The 19,950-nt window shown below is 38.3% G+C and overlaps 1 protein-coding gene across 1 annotated transcript in view; it reads right to left on the bottom strand.

Moving 5' to 3' along the window:
• Positions 1–13,568: 13,568 nt before the first annotated feature.
• The window catches only part of UROC1 (urocanate hydratase 1), a 91,688-nt gene continuing 85,306 nt past the window's right edge, over positions 13,569–19,950 (bottom strand). Inside the window, exon 14 of the mRNA XM_085897941.1 lies at positions 13,569–13,672. Within this exon, the coding sequence (XP_085754067.1) occupies positions 13,596–13,672 (77 nt within the window). The 3' untranslated portion in view covers positions 13,569–13,595. The remainder of the gene's footprint in view (positions 13,673–19,950) is intronic.

Genomic DNA, 19,950 nt, shown 5'->3' with positions numbered 1-19,950 from the left:
ATCATTTAATATCTCATCTTGTTTCACAACAATATATTTATATTTTTCAGTCGTGTGTTTCATGTAATCCCCAAATTCCTTTTTACTACATAATGTAGAACAATTGTCTCTCCAAAAATTGTTTATATCTATTGAATTTAACTTGAATAAAATAAAAGTATTAGCATTGTTTCTGATGGAACGACGAGGAAGCTGAAAGTACGATTGACTAAGATAAATACAATTACAAGAAGAATGTCTCCCTCTTGTGTAGTAGCTGTCCATTACCGTTTGGTTTCTCTCATTAACACAATCATCAAAGATAACGAGGTTCTTTTTGGATTTATCCAAATCTTGGGGAGACGGTATATCATCCGTATTATCACTCAGAATACAAGTTATCGGTTTTGATTTCTTTTACATCTCTGTGTATCACAAAATAGTTGTATTATATCTTCAATGTTAAAATCATTTAGGTTTTTGAAGTTTAAATAAACCGATTATATCTTCTTTTTGAAGACCAGCATTAAAACCTTGTGAGAGTAGTTGATACTCTGGTTGAAAACTCGACTTTGTGAAAATTATTAAATTATCATAATCTAAAAAGTTGGGAGTGAGGAGCATCTTTAAAAGTAAGCAGGTTTTTCCACATCCACTTGAACCAACTATGAGGCATCTTAATGAATTTGGGAGATTTTTATGGTTGTCAAATTTTATCTTATTTTCCCAAATAGGTAAAAAATCATTCATTTATATATTTGGAAAACAGGTTATTTAATTTATTCTTGGCTTTTTTCGAAATTCTATATTTTATCCTAAGTTCAGGTTTAATTTCAAGATAATCCATTATTTTATTTATGCAATATCTTGTGTTGATATTTCCCTGAAAATCACATCCATGAATAAGATATAACAACAATCCTTTGAACATTTCTCTAATACGTTCAGTTTCTTCCCTTGTAAGGAAAGGTGTGTTCTCACCCTCGTTCTTTACATTCATTTCTCGAATCAATCTTGTAAAGTAATTCATTTTTGGTGTAAATCTAAAAGAATTATTTTCCTTTTTATATTTTTGATTATCATTAATTAGAAGATAATCACAGAATATACATTGTTTATAGGCTTTTGACTCTGTGTTTAATCCCCGTCTTTCACACGCAGGACAATTCTCAAATTTGTCATATGGAGAATCATGGAATTCAAGAGGCTCAAAATCGAGTAAACTATTCATATTTATAAAGTAAAACTTTACTTAAACTGAAATTCATCTTCGATATCATCTTCGATACTTTCAGAATCATCTATACTTTCATAACTATCATTTGAACACAAACTCTCGGTGTCATAACTATCGTTTGAATGCAAACTCTCGGTATCATAATCACTCTCATAATCTTCAAAATCTTCAGTTGAATATTGGCTCATTTAATTAGTAGAAAAAACATTACCATCGATATCGATATACATTTTTCATTAACAGATTCAATTGCTACATTTTTTATATTAAAGGTAATTTTAAAATGATCCTTAACTACAATTGAACGAAATGTCATTTCACCTGATATATTAACATCCTTTATTTCATCAGGATTTATATCTTTAGGGTTGTTGAAAAAAATACAAATTTCTCCTTGCATATTACAGATGGTCTTATCTTTTCTTTCTAAAGCTTCATCCATAAGGTTTTTATTTTTTGATACCTTTTCTTGTTTCATTGCTTTTTCTAGTTTTGAATATATTGCCAGAAGGAGAGGAGAAACTTTTGTTAGAGATACCTTAATTGATGTTCTTCCAGGTATACTAAAAGCCCTTCCACTGAAGTAAATTGAAGAACTCATCATATCCACCATAATTGTTTTTATCCAATAGTTGTTATATTTATCTTTGTTCAATTTTACATCCTTGACATATTTCTCAGCATCTTTTACAAATGAAGAGATTGATTGAAACTTGTCTTTTGTGTCTTGAAACATTGTATTTATTAAGTGAAAAAGTTGGAGGATAAAATGGTTTTAAGCACAGATTCACCTGTAAAATAAACGAAATTTTCATCAAGAAAATTTTAGTTTAAGCACAGATTCACCTGTAAAATAAACGAAATTTTCATCAAGAAAATTTTAGTTTAAGCACAGATTCACCTGTAAAATAAACGAAATTTTCACCAAGAAAATTTTAGTTTAAGCACAGATTCACCTGTAAAATAAACGAAATTTTCATCAAGAAAATTTTAGTTTAAGCACAGATTCACCTGTAAAATAAACGAAATTTTCATCAAGAAATTTTTAGTTTAAGCAAAGTTTTATTATATAAATATGGTGAATACAACATACTGCGATGTTTGTAATCACGAATATAAACATTATAGAAAACACCTCCGAACCAACAAACACACATTTAATCTATTTCACAAAATATCCCCTCTTGAGTTGGAAAGAAAACATTGTGATACCTGCTCAAAGGATGTTTTGAAGAGTAGTTATAATAGGCATCTTCAATCACAAAAACACAAGAAAAATGAGTTTAAAGTAAAGGGAGACTATTATATTGAAAACACTGATGGGGCATTTAAAGGGCATATAAAAATAAGGATTTTTCAATTTGGAGAACCCGGTCCATCATCAATAATTGAATCAATTGAAATAGTGAAACCTGATGTTGAAAAATTTATTAAAAAACATTAAAAGAAATGAAAACTTTAAAGTTTTATATGGGAGTGAAAATGAATATGAAAAGACAAGATGAAGAACAAACTCCTTATATGAGGACAGATCTTCATTTTATAACATCATTTCAAGATTTTTTGAATAGTGGGGTTTATGAAGAACTATCAAGACAAGAGGAGGATGTTGATAATACAGTGGTAGGAAGTGGATTCAATATTAAAAAATCATCTTTTTAGATGTACACATTCTAAAATCAAACCCTCTTAAAGCTTCTTCTTATATTGAATTACCAAAAGAAATAAAACGAAAGAAGGCAGTTGTTAATATTAAGAATAATGATAATAAATGTTTTCTCTGGTCTGTTCTTGCTCACTTACATCCACCAAAATGTAATTCAGAAAGAGTAAAACAATATATGAAATATGAGAATACCTTGGACATTAAAGATTTTAATTTCCCAATGCCACTAACAGATATTCCTAAATTTGAGAAAAAGAATAATCTTTCTATTAATGTATATGGATTAACGGATACAAACAAAGTTCAAATATTAAAAATTTCAAACAACTTTAAAAATGAAGAAACACACATTGATCTTTTATATTTTAGTGTTGGAAATAATTCACATTACACATACATCAATAATTTATCAAGATTAATCTCTTCTCAGGTATTCAGAACAGCAAACAAAATATATCCTTGTAAGCGATGTCTTAATTCATTTCATACAAAAGAACGATTAGAACAACATTCAAAATATTGTAGTAATCATAAATCAGCTGTAATTACAATGCCTAAACCTGGTGAAAAGATTTCTTTTGAAGATTATAATAAATCTATCATGCACCCATTTGTGATATACGCTGATTTTGAATGTATCCTTAAAAAGATAAATACTGCTTCTCCTAATCCAAAAGAACCATATACAAATAAATATCAAAAACATATTCCTTGTGGTTTCTGTTATTATATCAAATCATCTGTTGGAGAAAAGTATAATAAACTTGAACAGTATAGTGGAAAAAATGCTTCACAAGAGTTTGTAAAACGATTAGAAAAGGATTGTATAAGACTAAGTAAATTAATGAAAGAAACAAATGAACCGATGAAATTAACCATAGAAGAAAAATTAGAATTTAGAAAGAACAATATCTGTCATATTTGTGAGGAGGAAATTGAGGAGTCTAAAGTTAGGGATCATTGCCATCTTACTGGTAAATATAGAGGCCCCGCTCATTCCTGTTGTAATCTTAATTATAAATTACCTTCTTTTATTCCAGTCTTTCTTCACAACAGCGCCAACTATGATACACATCTATTTATAAATGAACTTTCAAAAACACCAGGGAATGTTTCTGCCATAACAAACACAAGTCAAAAGTATATTTCATTTACAAAAATGATATTCACAAAACCTATAACTCGTATTCGGTTTCTTGATTCTTACAAGTTTATGGGAACACCACTAGCCAACCTCGCATCAAATCTAAGCTCCACGGGCTCTTTTCCAAATCTTAATTCATTCTTTCCAAAAGAGGAAATTCTAACTAAAGAGGAAATTCAGATTAAAGAGAGAATTCAAAGTAAAGAGGAAATTCTAATTAATGAGGAAATGAATGAAGAAATTCTTACTGAAGATGAAATTCTAATTATACAGAAAATTCGAACAAAGAATGAAATTCTAACTAAAGAGGAAATTCTGATTATAGATGAAATTCTGATTAAAGAGGGAATTCTAACTAGAGAGGAAATTGAAACAAGGAATGAAATTCAAAGTAAAGAGAAAATTCTTACAAGTAAGGGAATTTATCCTTATGGTTATATGGATTCATTTATGAGATTTAAAGAAACACAACTTCCTTCAAAAGAAAGTTTCTATAATAACCTTTATGAAGAAGAGATAAGTGATAAGGAATGTAAACACGCACAAGAAATTTGGAAAATATTTAAGATAAAGAACCTTGGAGAATATCATGATTTGTATCTAAAAACAGATGTTTTATTGTTAGCTGATGTGTTTGAAGCTTTTAGATCACTCTGTCATAATAAAAATTGTTATGGATTAGATCCTGCCCACTATTTCACAGCTCCTGGTTTAGCTTGGAGTGCAATGTTGAAAATGACAAAACAAGATATAGATTTAGTCAGTGATGTAGATATGCTTTTGATGATTGAGAAGTCTAAGAGAGGTGGAATATCACAAGTATGTTCAAAAAGATATGCTAAAGCAAATAATAAATATCTTCCAAATTATGAGAGTGAAAAAGATAGTAATTATTTGATGTACTTTGATGCTAATAATTTGTATGGATGGGCAATGTCTCAATCTCTGCCTTATGGTAAATTAGAGTGGGTGGAAGAAAAGGATTATGAAAAGGCTTTGATGAATATTGTTATTTCTTCTCAAGAGAAATTGAATGACAAAGAAGAAGGTTATTATTTTGAAGTTGATTTGAAGTACCCGAGTGATCTTCATAATAAGCATAAAGACCTTCCTTTTGCATGTGAGAAAGAAACCCCAAAGAAAGAATGGTTCAGTGATTATCATAAAAGTTTTAATATTAAAGGCAAATCAACAGAAAAGTTATTAACAACATTCTATGATAAAGAGGGATATGTTTTGCATCAAAGGAACTTGAGACAATATTTATCTGCTGGGTTGAGAGTAGCTAAAATTCATAGAGTTTTAAAATTTAAACAAAGTCCTTGGATGAAAAAGTATATTAAATTCAATACAGATATGAGAACAAATACAAAAGTAAAATTTGAAGGGGAATTCTATAAATTGATGAATAATGCTGTCTTTGGAAAGACAATGGAGAATGTTAGAAACAGGCAAAACATTAGATTTGCAACATCTTGGAAAGAAGCTTCTAGATTGATAAATAAACCAAGTTTTGAGAGAGAAGAGGTTTTTTCAGAGAACTTTTCTGCTATTCATATGAAAAAGGAAAGTATTGTCATGGATAAACCAATTTATATTGGAACAGCAGTTCTTGATTTATCAAAGATATTGATGTATGATTATTTGTATAATGGTTTAAAGAAAGAGTATGGTGAAAATGCTTCATTGTTGTATATGGACACCGATAGTTTTATTCTAGATATAAAAACTGACGATGTTTATAAGGATATGAAGAAAAACATTGGAGTATATGATACAAGTAATTTTAGTAAGAAGAGTGAGTTATTTTCAAAAAAGAATGAAAAGGTTATTGGTAAGTTTAAGGATGAGTTGGGTGGAAAAGTAATGAGTGAGTTTATTGGATTGAGAGCAAAGGCATATGCTTATAAGTATGGTGATCAGATTGATAAAAGGTTAAAGGGAATAAAGAAATATGTAATAAAGAAATCAATAACTTTTAGAAATTATTATAATTGTTTGATGAATAAGAAAGAAGAATATAGGAAAATGAATACAATAAGAAGTTATAAACATAAGATATATAGTGAAGAAGTAAATAAAAAGGCATTAGGAGCCTTTGATGATAAGAGATTTATTTTAGATAATGGAATAGATTGTGTTCCATATGGATATTGTATGATAGAGTGTATAAAATAGATTGTGTTCCATATGGGTATTGTATGATAGAGTGAATGGAATAGATTGTGTTCCATATGGACACAAGTTTTAACGATGGGAAGATGGGTTAGGGTTTTTAAGGGCTTCCGCCGCGTTTTTCACAATATATAAATGGTCGAACCAAGTATTAGTCAAACTAAAGAGTGGAGAAAATCTCAGTCTTGGTATATAAATGGAAAACATAATGAATGTGAAAAATATCAAATAAGTCTTATTGAAAAAATATCTAAAACAAAGGTAAATAAAACAAATATGCGAATCAATTTAAAAACCAATAAGTTAGAGGATGTAAAGAAAATAATAAATATGTTTGAATGGATTGAAAAATTTGATGGTTATCAATTGAACAATGGAAAAATAATTTACTACAATATCAAAATGATATGCAACTCAGGAGGTGGTCAGATGAGATCATTAAGAGAAGTTTATCATTTCGTAATGGCACAAAAGGGGTATCTTAAAAAATATAAAGATTCAAATGTTTTGTTTTTCAATATTTTAGATGGGGATTATTGTGCAAAGAAAATTAAACTATTGAAGGAATTTGAGAATGAACAAATGTTTATAGGTTCAATGAGTGAGCTAAACAATATGCATTGGTTATTTGATAAAGAGTGTCCCGGGGCTTAGGCGTTTCAGATATTTCTTTCGAATCACCTTTAACAAATCTTTATCTTGTTGTATGGGTTATTTGAATAGAGAGCCCCTAGGTTAAAAGGGGAAATAAAAAAATGACCGTTTTTACAGCCATTTTTCCCTGCTGTGCAGGGGTTTGGCTTTTTCTTGAGGCAATGTTTTATGGCCGGATGCCCTTCCTGACACCAACCCTGGTCGCCTCTTACGACACACAGGGATATGGTACACCTATTCTAACCGGGGCATACACCGGGACCAGTACACTGGCACTCATTTCGCCGACCTCGGAAGGATGGCAGGCTGAGTCAACCCCCTGGTGTTAATTCAGCAGCCAACGGGATTTGAACTCAGGACCCTGGGATCCCAAGCCGCCACCCTAACAACTAAGCCAACACCAGGCTCCAGGTTAAAAGGGGAGACAAATAAATATACCTTGGGCTAAAAAGGGAATTTATTTTTTCAGGGGAAAAAAAGAAAAATTTCATGGCTGAAAATCCCCCATTCATTTACATGGGGAAAAGTGAGCCAGAACCAGTATTCTTTCCCTACTATTGTGGATTTATTTCATCTTGCAGATATTTCATATTGAATATTTTATTATGTGTTTCCAGACTGACACAGCTAAGTTCGACCAACATTTTAATTTGGTTTGCATTTTCACAGTGGATGAAACATGCATTACCAACATTGGCTTTTTCATGTAAAATTTTTGGGTTTTTGGATACTGATGATGGACCAATGTTGGGATTCGGATGATGGACCAAGGCTTGACTGATAGAATCAAAGACGGTCCAACAGAATGACCTGCACTATTGGGCCAACGTTGGTCCCAGTCTCTTATGGTATTAGGAATGTAATAGACTTTGTTAAGGTCTATCTAACATGTTTCATCCAACGCAGTTTGGGTTTGATTGAAAGAGTGAGTCATTAGGCCAAAAAAAAAAAATGTTGCATTGGCGTAACGGGTCACTGAAAAATAGGGTAGGTCGGTCGGGATCTTTTTTTTTTTTTTTTTTTTTTTTCCTAATAAATCCCTCCCAAAATCTCCCCCGGCTCGAGTACCACCCTTTTTGTCGGCGGGTTCTGTCCGAAACACTTCCAGGTTTTTGCGATCGCGATCGCAATCAACAAGATACTTGAAAACGATAGCAAAACAACAAAAATAGCGATAAAATAGGGTCGGCAAAATTTTTCGATAGCAAAAAACAAAAAAAAACGTAGGGTCGGCGGAATTTTTAGGGTCGGGCGGGTTACGCCAATGCAACATTTTTTTTTTTTGGCCCTATTGGTTGAATTATTTCTCACTAAACCCACATAGTCGAGTGGTGAGGATACCTGGTTTACACCCTGGTGACCCGGGTTCGATTCCTGGTATGGGCACCACACTATCAGGAATTGCGACCGCGAGTGTAGTGACTCAAATAAAATTGAGTGGCAAGAAATAAAAGTATACCTGAGTTCGCTTGATCAGATGATGATTTCTCACTAGCAAAGGGACTAGCATTGCCAGGCAACACCAGGTTCCTCATCCCACCCTACCCCCTCCCTCTGAACTCCCACAACACTCCCCCTCTCTCCGGATGCCCACTCCACCCCTTCGCCTGCCGGACGCCCACTCCACCTTCTCTCATCCCACCCCTTCCCTCATCCCACCCCCTCCTACCCAACTCCCCTTCCCCTCCATTCCCCTCCCTCATCCCACCTCCAACCACAAAGTAATTTTCGCAGATTGTATATTAAAGTGTACATGTATGAAATAACTTCTCAAAAAAGTAATACAAAAATATTTCACGCAATTTCCCCGGTGGCTTCCCGACTGATTAATTATTATATATCGCAGAGTACCCACCCTCTGGGTGGGTCAAATTTGCACGTTACTTGCTGAAAATATATATATAGTTTTTGTAAGAGTGTGTTTTGTATGAAGACTGTAGATGTTTGTGTGGTGTGCACTTAAAAAGTTCTAGATGGTCTCAACTCTAAAGAGTACATTCCAATTGTAGTTAGCATCTAACACTAAGGAGTCAAAAGGGTCAAAGCTCTCAAGCATGTAAAAGGGTCTAAAAAGGTCCAAGTGCTCTAAAGCTCCAAATTGTCAAGGGTCTAAGCTGTCTAATCTGTCTTACGGGTTTTACAGGTCTCAAAGGGTCTTGGGGATCTTCGGGGACTTTGAAGGTTGAGGTGGTGAATGAAAAACACTGAAGACAATCCCCAAGTCAGACTTGGTCTATGCGCCAAATTTGGTGGTTGTCAGCCCAGCGGACTTTGCAAAAAATGTAAAGAAACAGACAGACAGAGACGGATAACAATTTTTACTTATAAGACACACAAACATAAAAAGTAAAGGCACAAACAATAGACATATGACAAAGGAAAGAAAACAAAAGTACTACGATAGAAGCAACTGTTTTGTAAAGCACTATATGTAGATGTTAAACACAAGATGAAATCAAGCTGTACTGCTTATGGAACTAGAGGGTTCATAGAAGATGATACCCAACACAATGCTAAAGTATTTATACTTCAATTTGAATAAAATAATGATTTTAAGGATTGTGTAAAAAATAAATAAATCAATAAAGTGCTACAAATGCAGTCTTATACATCACCCTTACACACTGCAATAAAATGACATTGAGTCTCAGTTTAGGAGATGCAGGCTTTATTGATCACGATAGAATGTGGAATCAATCAGCATCATCTTCATACCGATACTGTACCCTCTCATATGCCAGGCCCTCTCACATTCCCTATTGAACAATATATATATATATATATATATATATATATATATATATATATATATATATATATATATATATATATATATATATATATCGTTTGGGAATGTCAAGATCTCGGACCTTGATTTTGCAGATGATACAGTCATCTTTGCGGAGGCTTTAGATATCCTTTTGGGGGCCCTCGAGGTGCTGAATGAGGAGTCGGAGCCGCTGGGATTACGGGTTTCTTGGGTCAAAACTAAGATCCAGGCTTTCGGTGACATCTTGGATGCTGCTGTCCTGTCTGTGTCTGTTTGTGGTGAGGATGTTGAGGTCGTGGAGAGATTCACTTACCTTGGCAGTGATATTCATGTCTCTGCTGGCTGTGAGTCAGAGGTCAATAGACGTCTGGGTCGGGCCTGGGGAGTCATGGATTCACTGGATCATGGGGTGTGGCACTGCCGGTACCTGTGTGGGAGGACGAAAGTCCGAGTCTTCAGGTCCTTGGTACGTCCAGTCTTGCTCTATGGATGCGAGACTTGGACTCTGACCAAGGATCTGAGACGGAGACTTAATTCCTTTGGTACCAGGTCTCTTCAGAGAATCCTTGGCTATCGCTAGTCGGATTTTGTGTCCAACGAGCGGTTGCTGAGAGAGACTCAGATGAGATTTGTTACCTGCATAGTCCGTGAGCGTCAGTTGCGGCTGTATGGACATGTGGCTCATTTTCCTGACGCTGATCCTGCTCACCAGATTCTCTCAGCGAGGGGGTCTCATGAGTGGAGGAGGCCAGTGGGCCGACCACGTGCCTCGTGGTTGCAGCAGGTTGACCATCTCATGGAGATGGGGATGGGCCTGGCATCTGCCTGGGGGATGGCCAGACGGAGGCCCCTGGAGTACCGGTGGAAAGTGGATGCAGCGACGCGCTGTTCTGGCACATGCTCCCATACCTGACCTGATATATATGTATATATTTATATATATATATATATATATATATATATATATATATATATATATATATATGTATATATATATATGTATATATGTATATATATATATATATATGTATTTATGTATATATATATATATATATATATATATATATATATATATATATATATATGTATATATGTATATATATATATATGTATATATATATATATATATATATATATATATATATATATATATATATATATATATATATATATGAAAGATTTTATTATATTTTTTAAAGAAGAAGGTAAGAAGGTGCTTCCAACCAACAGAAAAACTAGATTGACTTCGCTAAGTTGAGTAACAAGCTCGAATGAGCTAATATTCTCGTCCTCTTAATGATGACGTCATAAAAACGAATATGACGTCATTGTGATGTATCAGGTTTGCGATAAATTATCTGCGCTAATGCCCGGCTTGATTCCCACAAACAAAATTCAAACAGCTTGCCTTGTTTCGAAGATAATGGTATAGGCGATTTCCATTAGCAGCGAAATTATGACGTCAACTTTTTTTCTAGGAAGAATTTCCAAAATTGGAGTTGGTTACTGCCTGTGCGTGGGCTTTCTGCATATACATGGCAAGTTTCACGGAGACCCGATGAAAATCTGGGTTGTGAAACAAAAAATGTCAAAAAATAGGAATGATGTCATAAAAATTGATATGATGTTATAGTGATGTATCATATGTGCGGTAATTCATCTCTGCTAATGCCCTGTTAAATTCCCACAAACAGAATTCAAAAAGCTTGCCAAGTTTGAGATAATTTTTTTAGGCAATTTCCATTAGCGGAGATATTTTGACATCATAACTTTTTTTCTAGGAGGAATTCTCAAAATCGGAGATGGTTACTGTCTGCGCAGGGTATTTTTACATGTACATGCCAAGTTTCAGGAAGTTTCGATGAAAACTGTAGGCTGTGAAACAAATGAAACAAAAAATGTCAAAAAATAGGAATGACATCATGAAAATTGATATGATGTCAGTGATGTATCATATGTGCGGTAATTCATCTCTGCTTAATGCCCTGTTCGATTTCCTCAAACAGAATTCAAAAAGCTTGCTGAGTTTCGGAGATAATTTTTTAGGCGATTTGCATTAGCAGAGATATTTTGACGTCATAACTTTTTGTTCGAGGAGGAATTTTCAAAATTGGAGATCGTTACTGTCTGCGCAGGGTATTTCTACATATATATGCCAAGTTTCAGGAAGTTTCGATGAAAACTGTAGGCTGTGACACAAAAAAGTCCACAAGAACAACAACGTGAGTAAGACTTAGAGATCCTCCACGAGTATCTAAAAAAAGTCCACAAGAACAACAACGTGAGTAAGACTTAGAGATCCTCCACGAGTATCTAAAAAAAGTCCACAAGAACAACGTGAGTAAGACTAAGAGATCCTCCACGAGTATCTAAAAAAAGTCCACAAGAACAACAACGTGAGTAAGACTTAGAGATCCTCCACGAGGATGCACAAATTCCTATTTTGGGGAGCAACGACCCCATTTTTTTTTTCATTTTTTAAAATAGCGTGAACAAACTTTGGTCCATCATGGGTGATGAAGGTTGTGGTCAAGTTTCATCGGAATTGTGTGTAGTTACTGATAAAAAAGCAAATACGTATTTTGGGGGGGGGGAACCACCCCCATAGACCTCCTTGGACCCAAATTGTTTTTCATGGCATGAATAAACTTAATACATCACGGGTGATGAAGGCTGTGGTCAAGTTTCATTGGAATTGTGTGTGTAGTTTCTGAGAAGAAAGCAAACACTTAATTTTTGTGGCAACTCCCCGTAAACCCACTCAGGGCCCGATTTTTTTATCATTATTTTATTTTATCAATCTATTTTGTTTATGCCATGAACAAATTGGTGCATGCCAGGTGGTGAAGGTTGTGGTTAAGTTTCATCGAAATCCTATGTGTAGTTTCAGAGAAGTTGCAAGTGTTTGTGGACGGACAGATGGATGGACGGACGATGCGCCATTCCATAAGCTCCCCGGAAACTATTTTCCAGGTGAGCTAAAAATTACAGTATCTCATTCTTCTCTGCGCATGTGCGGTTGGGACGAATTCAAAGCCAAAGTAGTGTAAAACGGCAAACTTGGCTTCCTATTCATTTTCCAATTTGTGTTCAAAATATAACAATCAATTTAAATAATTTTGTCCTCGATCATAAACTGATAAGACGGACGGACTATCATAAACTGATTCAAGTCACCGCATCTGTTTTAAAAGCCCCTCTTTCCGAGATTGAAGAAAAAGACGTGGGTATGGGAGATTAATGTAGCGGCTCCAACGGTAACATTTATTATTCTACGGCAGCAGGAACCCATGAGGAAGATACAAGAGGAGCACATAAAATTATAGATAGTAATACTTCTCGAAGCAATCAAAAATAGATAAAAGTACACGGAAGTATCACACAAACAGTGAGAATAGCACTCAGTGGAGTGCATACCACTGCCAGGCTGAACAATTTACGTTTTGAATCCTGTGATAGGCCGGATCACAATCCGGACCTAAACCAGAATCAAATCGGCTTGTTCTTGTTACCTAACCAACTCATCCACCAAGTTTCATCCGAATCCGTCCACAACTTTACGAGACATCGTGCTATATCTCGTTTTTATCCTTATCTCTCAATGGTGAAGAATTACTTTAATAATAATTATCGTATCCGGATCAGGATCCGGGTCTCCAACAAAATCTAATAATTTCGTTCTTGCCACAAACCCAACCTGTTCCCCAAGTTTCATCTGAATCTGTCCATAACTTTTATGAGATATCCTGTTCACAGACAGACAGACAAACAGGAGTGAATACACAACCTCCAGTCACCTTCAATGGTGGAGGTAACAATAAGCATGGCCACAACAACAATTATGTGTTATAAAAGATCCTTTTTATGGGCCTTTGATGGGCCTTATGGTGTTTTCCTGCAGTGTAGATCCTTGTTAAGGAACTCATGGTTATTTTATACAGGTATTGAGGCTCATGGGAAAAACAGAAACTTACCCCATAATGTGCTGTACATAGGAAGGATATCGAAATTCTTTTTTGTTCCCAGTTTCTTTTTCAACTTTGGCACCTGCAGGAAAAGAAAAAAAAAACTTATTTCAACTCATCTTCCAGTCTTTAGTGTCCACACTCTGAGGCTCATTGAAGATCTTTAATGACGTGTTACAACGCAAATAAAAATTTTCACATTTTTTACAAAGGTGTCCAAAATATATATATATATATATATATATATATATATATATATATATATATATCATCTTCGAGAAAACGTCACACACAGTTATAGAAAGGAAGAAGAGTTGAGAATGATGTATATCTCAATTTTCTGTATTTTTCCTCACCTATCACGTTTGGCCTTTTTTGCTTGTTCAGTTACAACATTTAAAAATGCAGCATTTAAGACATTCCGAGTTATATGACAAAATAAACGAGCTGTACACTATTCTAGAGAAAGCCTTTCGAGTTTTCCATCAACTACAGAAACAAGAGAGGAGCGTCACAAACCATATACTTTGAAACGGACATTCACCAGGGAGGAAAATCGTTTTTGTGGTTCAATAAATAAATTCACATATCTGGAGGTACACACACACGCCACGAAGCTGTCTCGCCTGTATTTGAATCTCGACCGAGCAATAAACTGTCACCCCAGTGCTTCATAGGCAGGGCGATTCATCAATGTGTTTGCCATTCCTCGGATGGATGTTAAGTCGGGTGTCCCTTCTGCAGGCATTAGTTGGTGGACATTGAACATCCCACAATATCCTTTGCATAGAGTAGACGAGCTGCAGCCGGCACCCTGAACAAATTCCAAATTTCTGCCCGAACCAGCAGAGGGCATCAGTGGCACATCCGTGCCCTCAGCTAATGACGCTACCCTGCAACCTTGTGCTGCATTTGTAAGAAGAATAACATATTACAAACAGAATTGGGATGCAGCAGCATGTGCTGGTGTATGATGTGAACAAAGAGAGCTTTCCACAGGGTTTTACCGTGGACGACGAGTCTATGACCTGAAAGGGGTTAGTGCACGATGGCGCACAGATTTTCACAAGTTTGCATCAGCATCAATCTTGACCAGAATTTTTTTCTTCATTAACGGCTTAATCAGGAAGATAAACAGTAAAAACTAGAGGGGGAGCACTCGGGAGAGTGCAAAACCTCCGCCACCAATACTGCTGGGTCACTCAAGTGAACCTTATATCTTATTCATTAAATATGATGTCAACAGTGCTGAGAGTTATAGTTCTTTTCTCCAACATTTTTTTTGGGGGGGGGGGGGTTGGAAATCACTCAAAACATGTAAAAATGCCCAAAAAATCGAAATTTTGTTGAAAAAAAAGTTGCAAAAATTTTTTTTCTCTTACAATTTTTTTTTTGGGGGGGGGGGTGGAAATCAGTCAAAACATGTTGAAATAAAAAAAAAAAATTCTTTTTTTGGGGGGGGTTAACAATTTGGGAGGGGGGTTGAAATCACTAAAAACATGTAAAAATGCAAAAAAAAAATTTTCTCAAACAATTTTTTTGGCGGGGGTTGGAAATCACTTAAAATATGTAGAAATGCAAAAAAAAATTTTTCTCTAACAATTTTTTTTGGCGGGGTAACAATTTTTTTGGAGGGGTTGGAAATCACTTAAAACATGTAGAAATGCAAAAAAAAATTCCTCTATTTTGGGGGGGGGGGGTAACAAATTTTTTTGGGGGGGGGTTGGAAATCACTTAAAACATGTAGAAATGCAAAAAAAAATTCTCTAACAATTTTTTTTTTTTTGGGGGGGGTGGAAATCACTTAAAACATGTAGAAATGCAAAAAAAAATCTTTTTTTGGGGGGGAGTAAAAAAATGTTTTTGGGGGGGTTGGAAATCACTTAAAACATGTAGAAATGCAAAAAAAAAAATTTTTCTCTAACAATTTTTTTTGGGGCGGGGGGGGGGACCAAGTCCAAAATTTAATGGCATTATCCTTGGACCATACCTAACCCCCCCCCCCACCAAGTTTCGTCGAAATCCGTTGAGGAGTTTTTCCGTAATACTGTTCACAAACAAACAAACAAACAAACAAACAGAAAGGGGTGAAAACAGTAACCTCCATCCATCTTCGATGGCGGAGGTTAATAAAACTTTTAGCAAAATCCCTTAAAGTCCAAAGTCACAGTGAATCAAAAGGTTCTGAAAACACACAAACACTTACTGGCAAAGAGAAAAAGAAGCACAGGTGAAAATGAAGTTGAAATAGAAATAGGAAGTTAGAAAACAAGTAAAGACAGAACGAGGTAGATAAAAACAGAAATATAATTAAGAAGGGCCAGCAAGGACAGATTTGTTTTCCAGCTTCTGCATATCATTATGGCTCATGAGTGGAGGTGGATGGGGGATTGGAGGAAAGAGATAGATATGTGGAAGGGAGAAGGGTGTAAGGAGAAAAGAGAGAAATGATGATAGGAGATTGGTGGTAAGCGATAAGTGATAGGAGACAGGTGGTTGGAGATGGAGATAAGTGATATTGCTCCACTTGTGGCACGTTTGTTAACCAGTCACTCATCAGGTGAAGCTGAACACAAATGCAAAGCTTCCCTTATCGTCGCACTCCATTTTTCTATTTGTCTGTATGTCTGTTCCCATATTTCTTGGATATCTTGAGAATGGTACATTGTAGGGCCACCAAATGTGGCAGATGCAATGGGGTCCCTTTGAGAGTGTCATGGGGTGGGGGTTGAGGGAGAGGGAGATCTTTGTAACTGCTTATGTGATTGCAACCAAACTTAGCACACATAATGAGGGACCTTGGGGAGTAAAGTAAGGGTGGAGGGTCATAATCTTTTGGGAGGGAGGGAGGGGGATTCTCTATAGCGGGGTCCACCTATTCACGTCAGTTCGATGGCTTGCATAATGGGGGCCCCGTGGGGATATATGGTGAAAAAAAAAATCAAGTTTTAGCTTTTATAAAATGTCAAATTTATAGAGGATTTGAAGTGAGGTGGGGCCCAGGGGAAGGAAGAGCTTTAAGTCAGAGGATCGGGGTTACTTTTGTTTGTTTTCAGAAAAGTGGGAGTGTAGTACGTAGATCCCCCCAAACAAGCACTTGTCTTTTTATAGACCTTCATGTTCATCAAAATAAAGACTAATTACTGCACCGTAGTCCCAAGAAGAAAGCCAGACATAACAATACATGCGTGCGTGCACGAACACACACACGTGCTTCGCCGATATGGGCATTTTTTCAGGAATCGGTAGGTTGACGTCAGTGTGTTTATCGACTGCAGTACTCACTGTATATAACCCAGAAACATTGGGAAGCTTTCACCGAAAAACAACGTTGTATTCATAACCAGGTTTCAGAGATATATTCCAAACATTATTCTTTATAAAAAGCTGCATGTGGATGGGTGGAAAAATTACCCTCGGTAATTTCGAAAACAGGTTAATGCGACAAATGGCTCGGAAATCGAGTGTTATTTCAGAGAACCACTCGCTCAGGTTGATGGAGCACAAACCATTCGCTCAAGGTATCGGAGCACAAACCATTCGCTCAAGGTGACGGAACACAAACCATTCGTTCAGGGTGACAGAGCACGAACCGCTCGCTCAAGGTAACGGAGCACAAACCGCTCGCTCAGGGTGACGGAGCACGGACCGCTCGCTCAAGGTGACGGAGTACAAACCACTCGCTCAGGGTGACGGAGCACAAACCATTCGCTCAGGGTGACGGAGCACGAACCGCTCACTCAGGGTGATGGAGCACGAACCGCTCGCTCAGGTTGACGGAGCACAAACCATTCGCTCAGGGTGACGGAGCACGGACCGCTCACTCAAGGTGACGGAGCAGAAACCGCTCGCTCAGGTTGATGGAGCACAAACCGCTCGCTCAGGTTGATGGAGCACGAACCACTCGCTCATGGTGACTGAGCACGAACCACTCGCTCATGGTGACTGAGCACAAACTGCTCGCTCAGGGTGATGGAGCATGAGCCGCTCGCTCAGGGTGACGGAGTACGAACCGCTCGCTCAGGTTGATGGAGCACAAACCACTCGCTCAGGGTGACGGAGCACAAACCGCTCGCTCAGGTTGATGGAGCACAAACTACTCGCTCAGGGTGACGGAGCACGAGCCACTCCCTCAGGGTGATCGAGTACGAACCAATCGGTCAGGGTGACAGAGCACAAGCCAATCTCTCAGGGTGATCGAGCACAAACCGCTCGCTCAGGGTGATGTAGCACGAACCGCTCGCTCAGGGTGACGGAGTACGAACCGCTCGCTCATGTTGATGGAGCACAAACCACTCGCTCAGGGTGACGGAGCACAAGCCACTCCCTCATGGTGGTCGAGCACAAACCACTCGCTTAGGGTGACGGAGCACAAACTGCTCGCTCAGGTTGATGGAGCACAAACCACTCGCTCAGGGTGATGGAGCACGAGCCACTCCCTCAGGGTGATCAAGCACAAACCGCTCACTCAGGGTGATGGAGCACGAACCGCTCGCTCAGGTTGATGGAGCAGAAACCACTCGCTCAGGGTGATGGAGCACGAGCTACTCCCTCAGGGTGATTAAGCACAAACCGCTCGCTCAGGGTGATGGAGCACGAACCGCTCGCTCAGGGTGACGGAGTACGAACCGGACGCTCAGGGTAACGGAGTACGAACCGCTCACTCAGGTTGATGGAGCACAAACCGTTCGCTCAGGGTGACGGAGTACGAACCGCTCGCTCAGGTTGATGGAGCACAAACCACTCGCTCAGGGTGACGGAGCACGAGCCACTCCCTCAGGGTGATGGAGCACGAACCAATCGCTCAGGGTGATGGAGCACGAGCCACTCCCTCAGGGTGATCAAGCACAAACCGCTCGCTCAGGGTGATGGAGCACGAACCGCTCGCTCAGGGTGACGGAGTACGAACCGCTCGCTCAGGTTGATTGAGCACAAACCACTCGCTCAGGGTGACGGAGCACGAGCCACTCCCTCAGAGTGATCGAGCACGAATCAATCGCTCATGGTGACGGAGCACGAACCACTCGCTCAGGGTGACGGAGCACGAACCACTCGCTCAGGGTGATGGAGCACGAACCACTCACTCAGGTTGACGGAGCACGAACCACTCGCTCAGGGTGATGGAGCACGAACCACTCGCTCAGGTTGACGGAGCACAAACATATCCGGCCTGATTCACGAGAACATATCCGGCCCAATACATTTTTGAAATGTCATGCTGTGGTGAATGGAAGGTCGTGACGTGTGATCACATGATGCCCGGCTCGAGCACAGAAGAGATAAAGCTGAGGTTCGGCTCGGCCGCGGGGTTTTGTCCCTGGGGCATTGCCATTGTATGTCGCCGGCTCACTTGGTGCTCATTGAATGGTGAGAACACTGATTGATATATAATACTGATTTATTTTGCGGTGATTAGTTGCGCGTGTGTACCTTACTGCTTGTACTCCATGCTGCGTTTGTATTTCCTGGTGTGCCTGTAGAAGCGGCTCCAATCAAATGGAATAAAGCCTAAACTCTGAAGGTTCTTCTCTCGCTTTCATTTCAATTTATTCCATTTGGTTTTCTCGGCTCTCTCAACCAACGATGGACAAGATCTACAAACCAGAGAGGTTCGACGCAGACCCAAACGCGACTGACGCAGAAATGAAATGGTCGCATTGGTTCTGTTCCTTCTCACACTATCTGACCATCATCGAGGAGGGAGCTGACAAATTTGCCGCTCTCGTGAATCATGTCTCGCCCAGTGTATTCAGGCTCTTCTCGGAGTGCGACACTTACGAAGCAGCGATCGACGTGCTGCAGGCGCTCTACGTGAAGCGCAAGAACGAGGTATACATACGACATCTTCTCAACACACGCAAGCAAGCAGCCAGGGAGACAATCGATCAGTTCCTGCAAGCTCTGAATCAGCTGGGAAAAGACAGCAGCTTCCGGGCCGTAAGCGCCGAGGAACACCGAAAGGAAGCGACACGGGAGGCATTCATCCAAGGACTCAGATCAGCCCACATACGGCAACGCTTCCTAGAGAAAGCGCAACCCACTCTTGACAAGGTAGTTGATCAGGCTCGAGCGATGGATACGGCTCAGCAGCAATCTGAGTCATTTGGGACACCGATGCTGCTAATGAACGCTGCTACGATGGGAACCCAAGGAACCCCACTGGCACAGACACAGCCAGACATAGGGGATGGAGAAACACCCGAGGAGCCGGATACCCAGGCCACGTCAAACTCCTCAGCAACTGCTCCGGTTGGTAAATGCTTCTTTTGTGGGTACAAAAGGCACCCTCGTCAAAAATGCCCCGCCAGAGATTCCACATGCATGAATTGCGACAAGAAAGGGCATTATGCCAGGGTATGT

The sequence above is a fragment of the Eptatretus burgeri genome, chromosome 10, assembly GCF_056783735.1.
Source record: "Eptatretus burgeri isolate ZD-2024b chromosome 10, Ebu_testis_v1, whole genome shotgun sequence".
Lineage (NCBI taxonomy): Eukaryota > Metazoa > Chordata > Myxini > Myxiniformes > Myxinidae > Eptatretus > Eptatretus burgeri.
The sequence above is the reverse complement of the archived record's forward strand: the minus strand, read 5'-3'. Positions and strand labels throughout refer to the sequence as shown.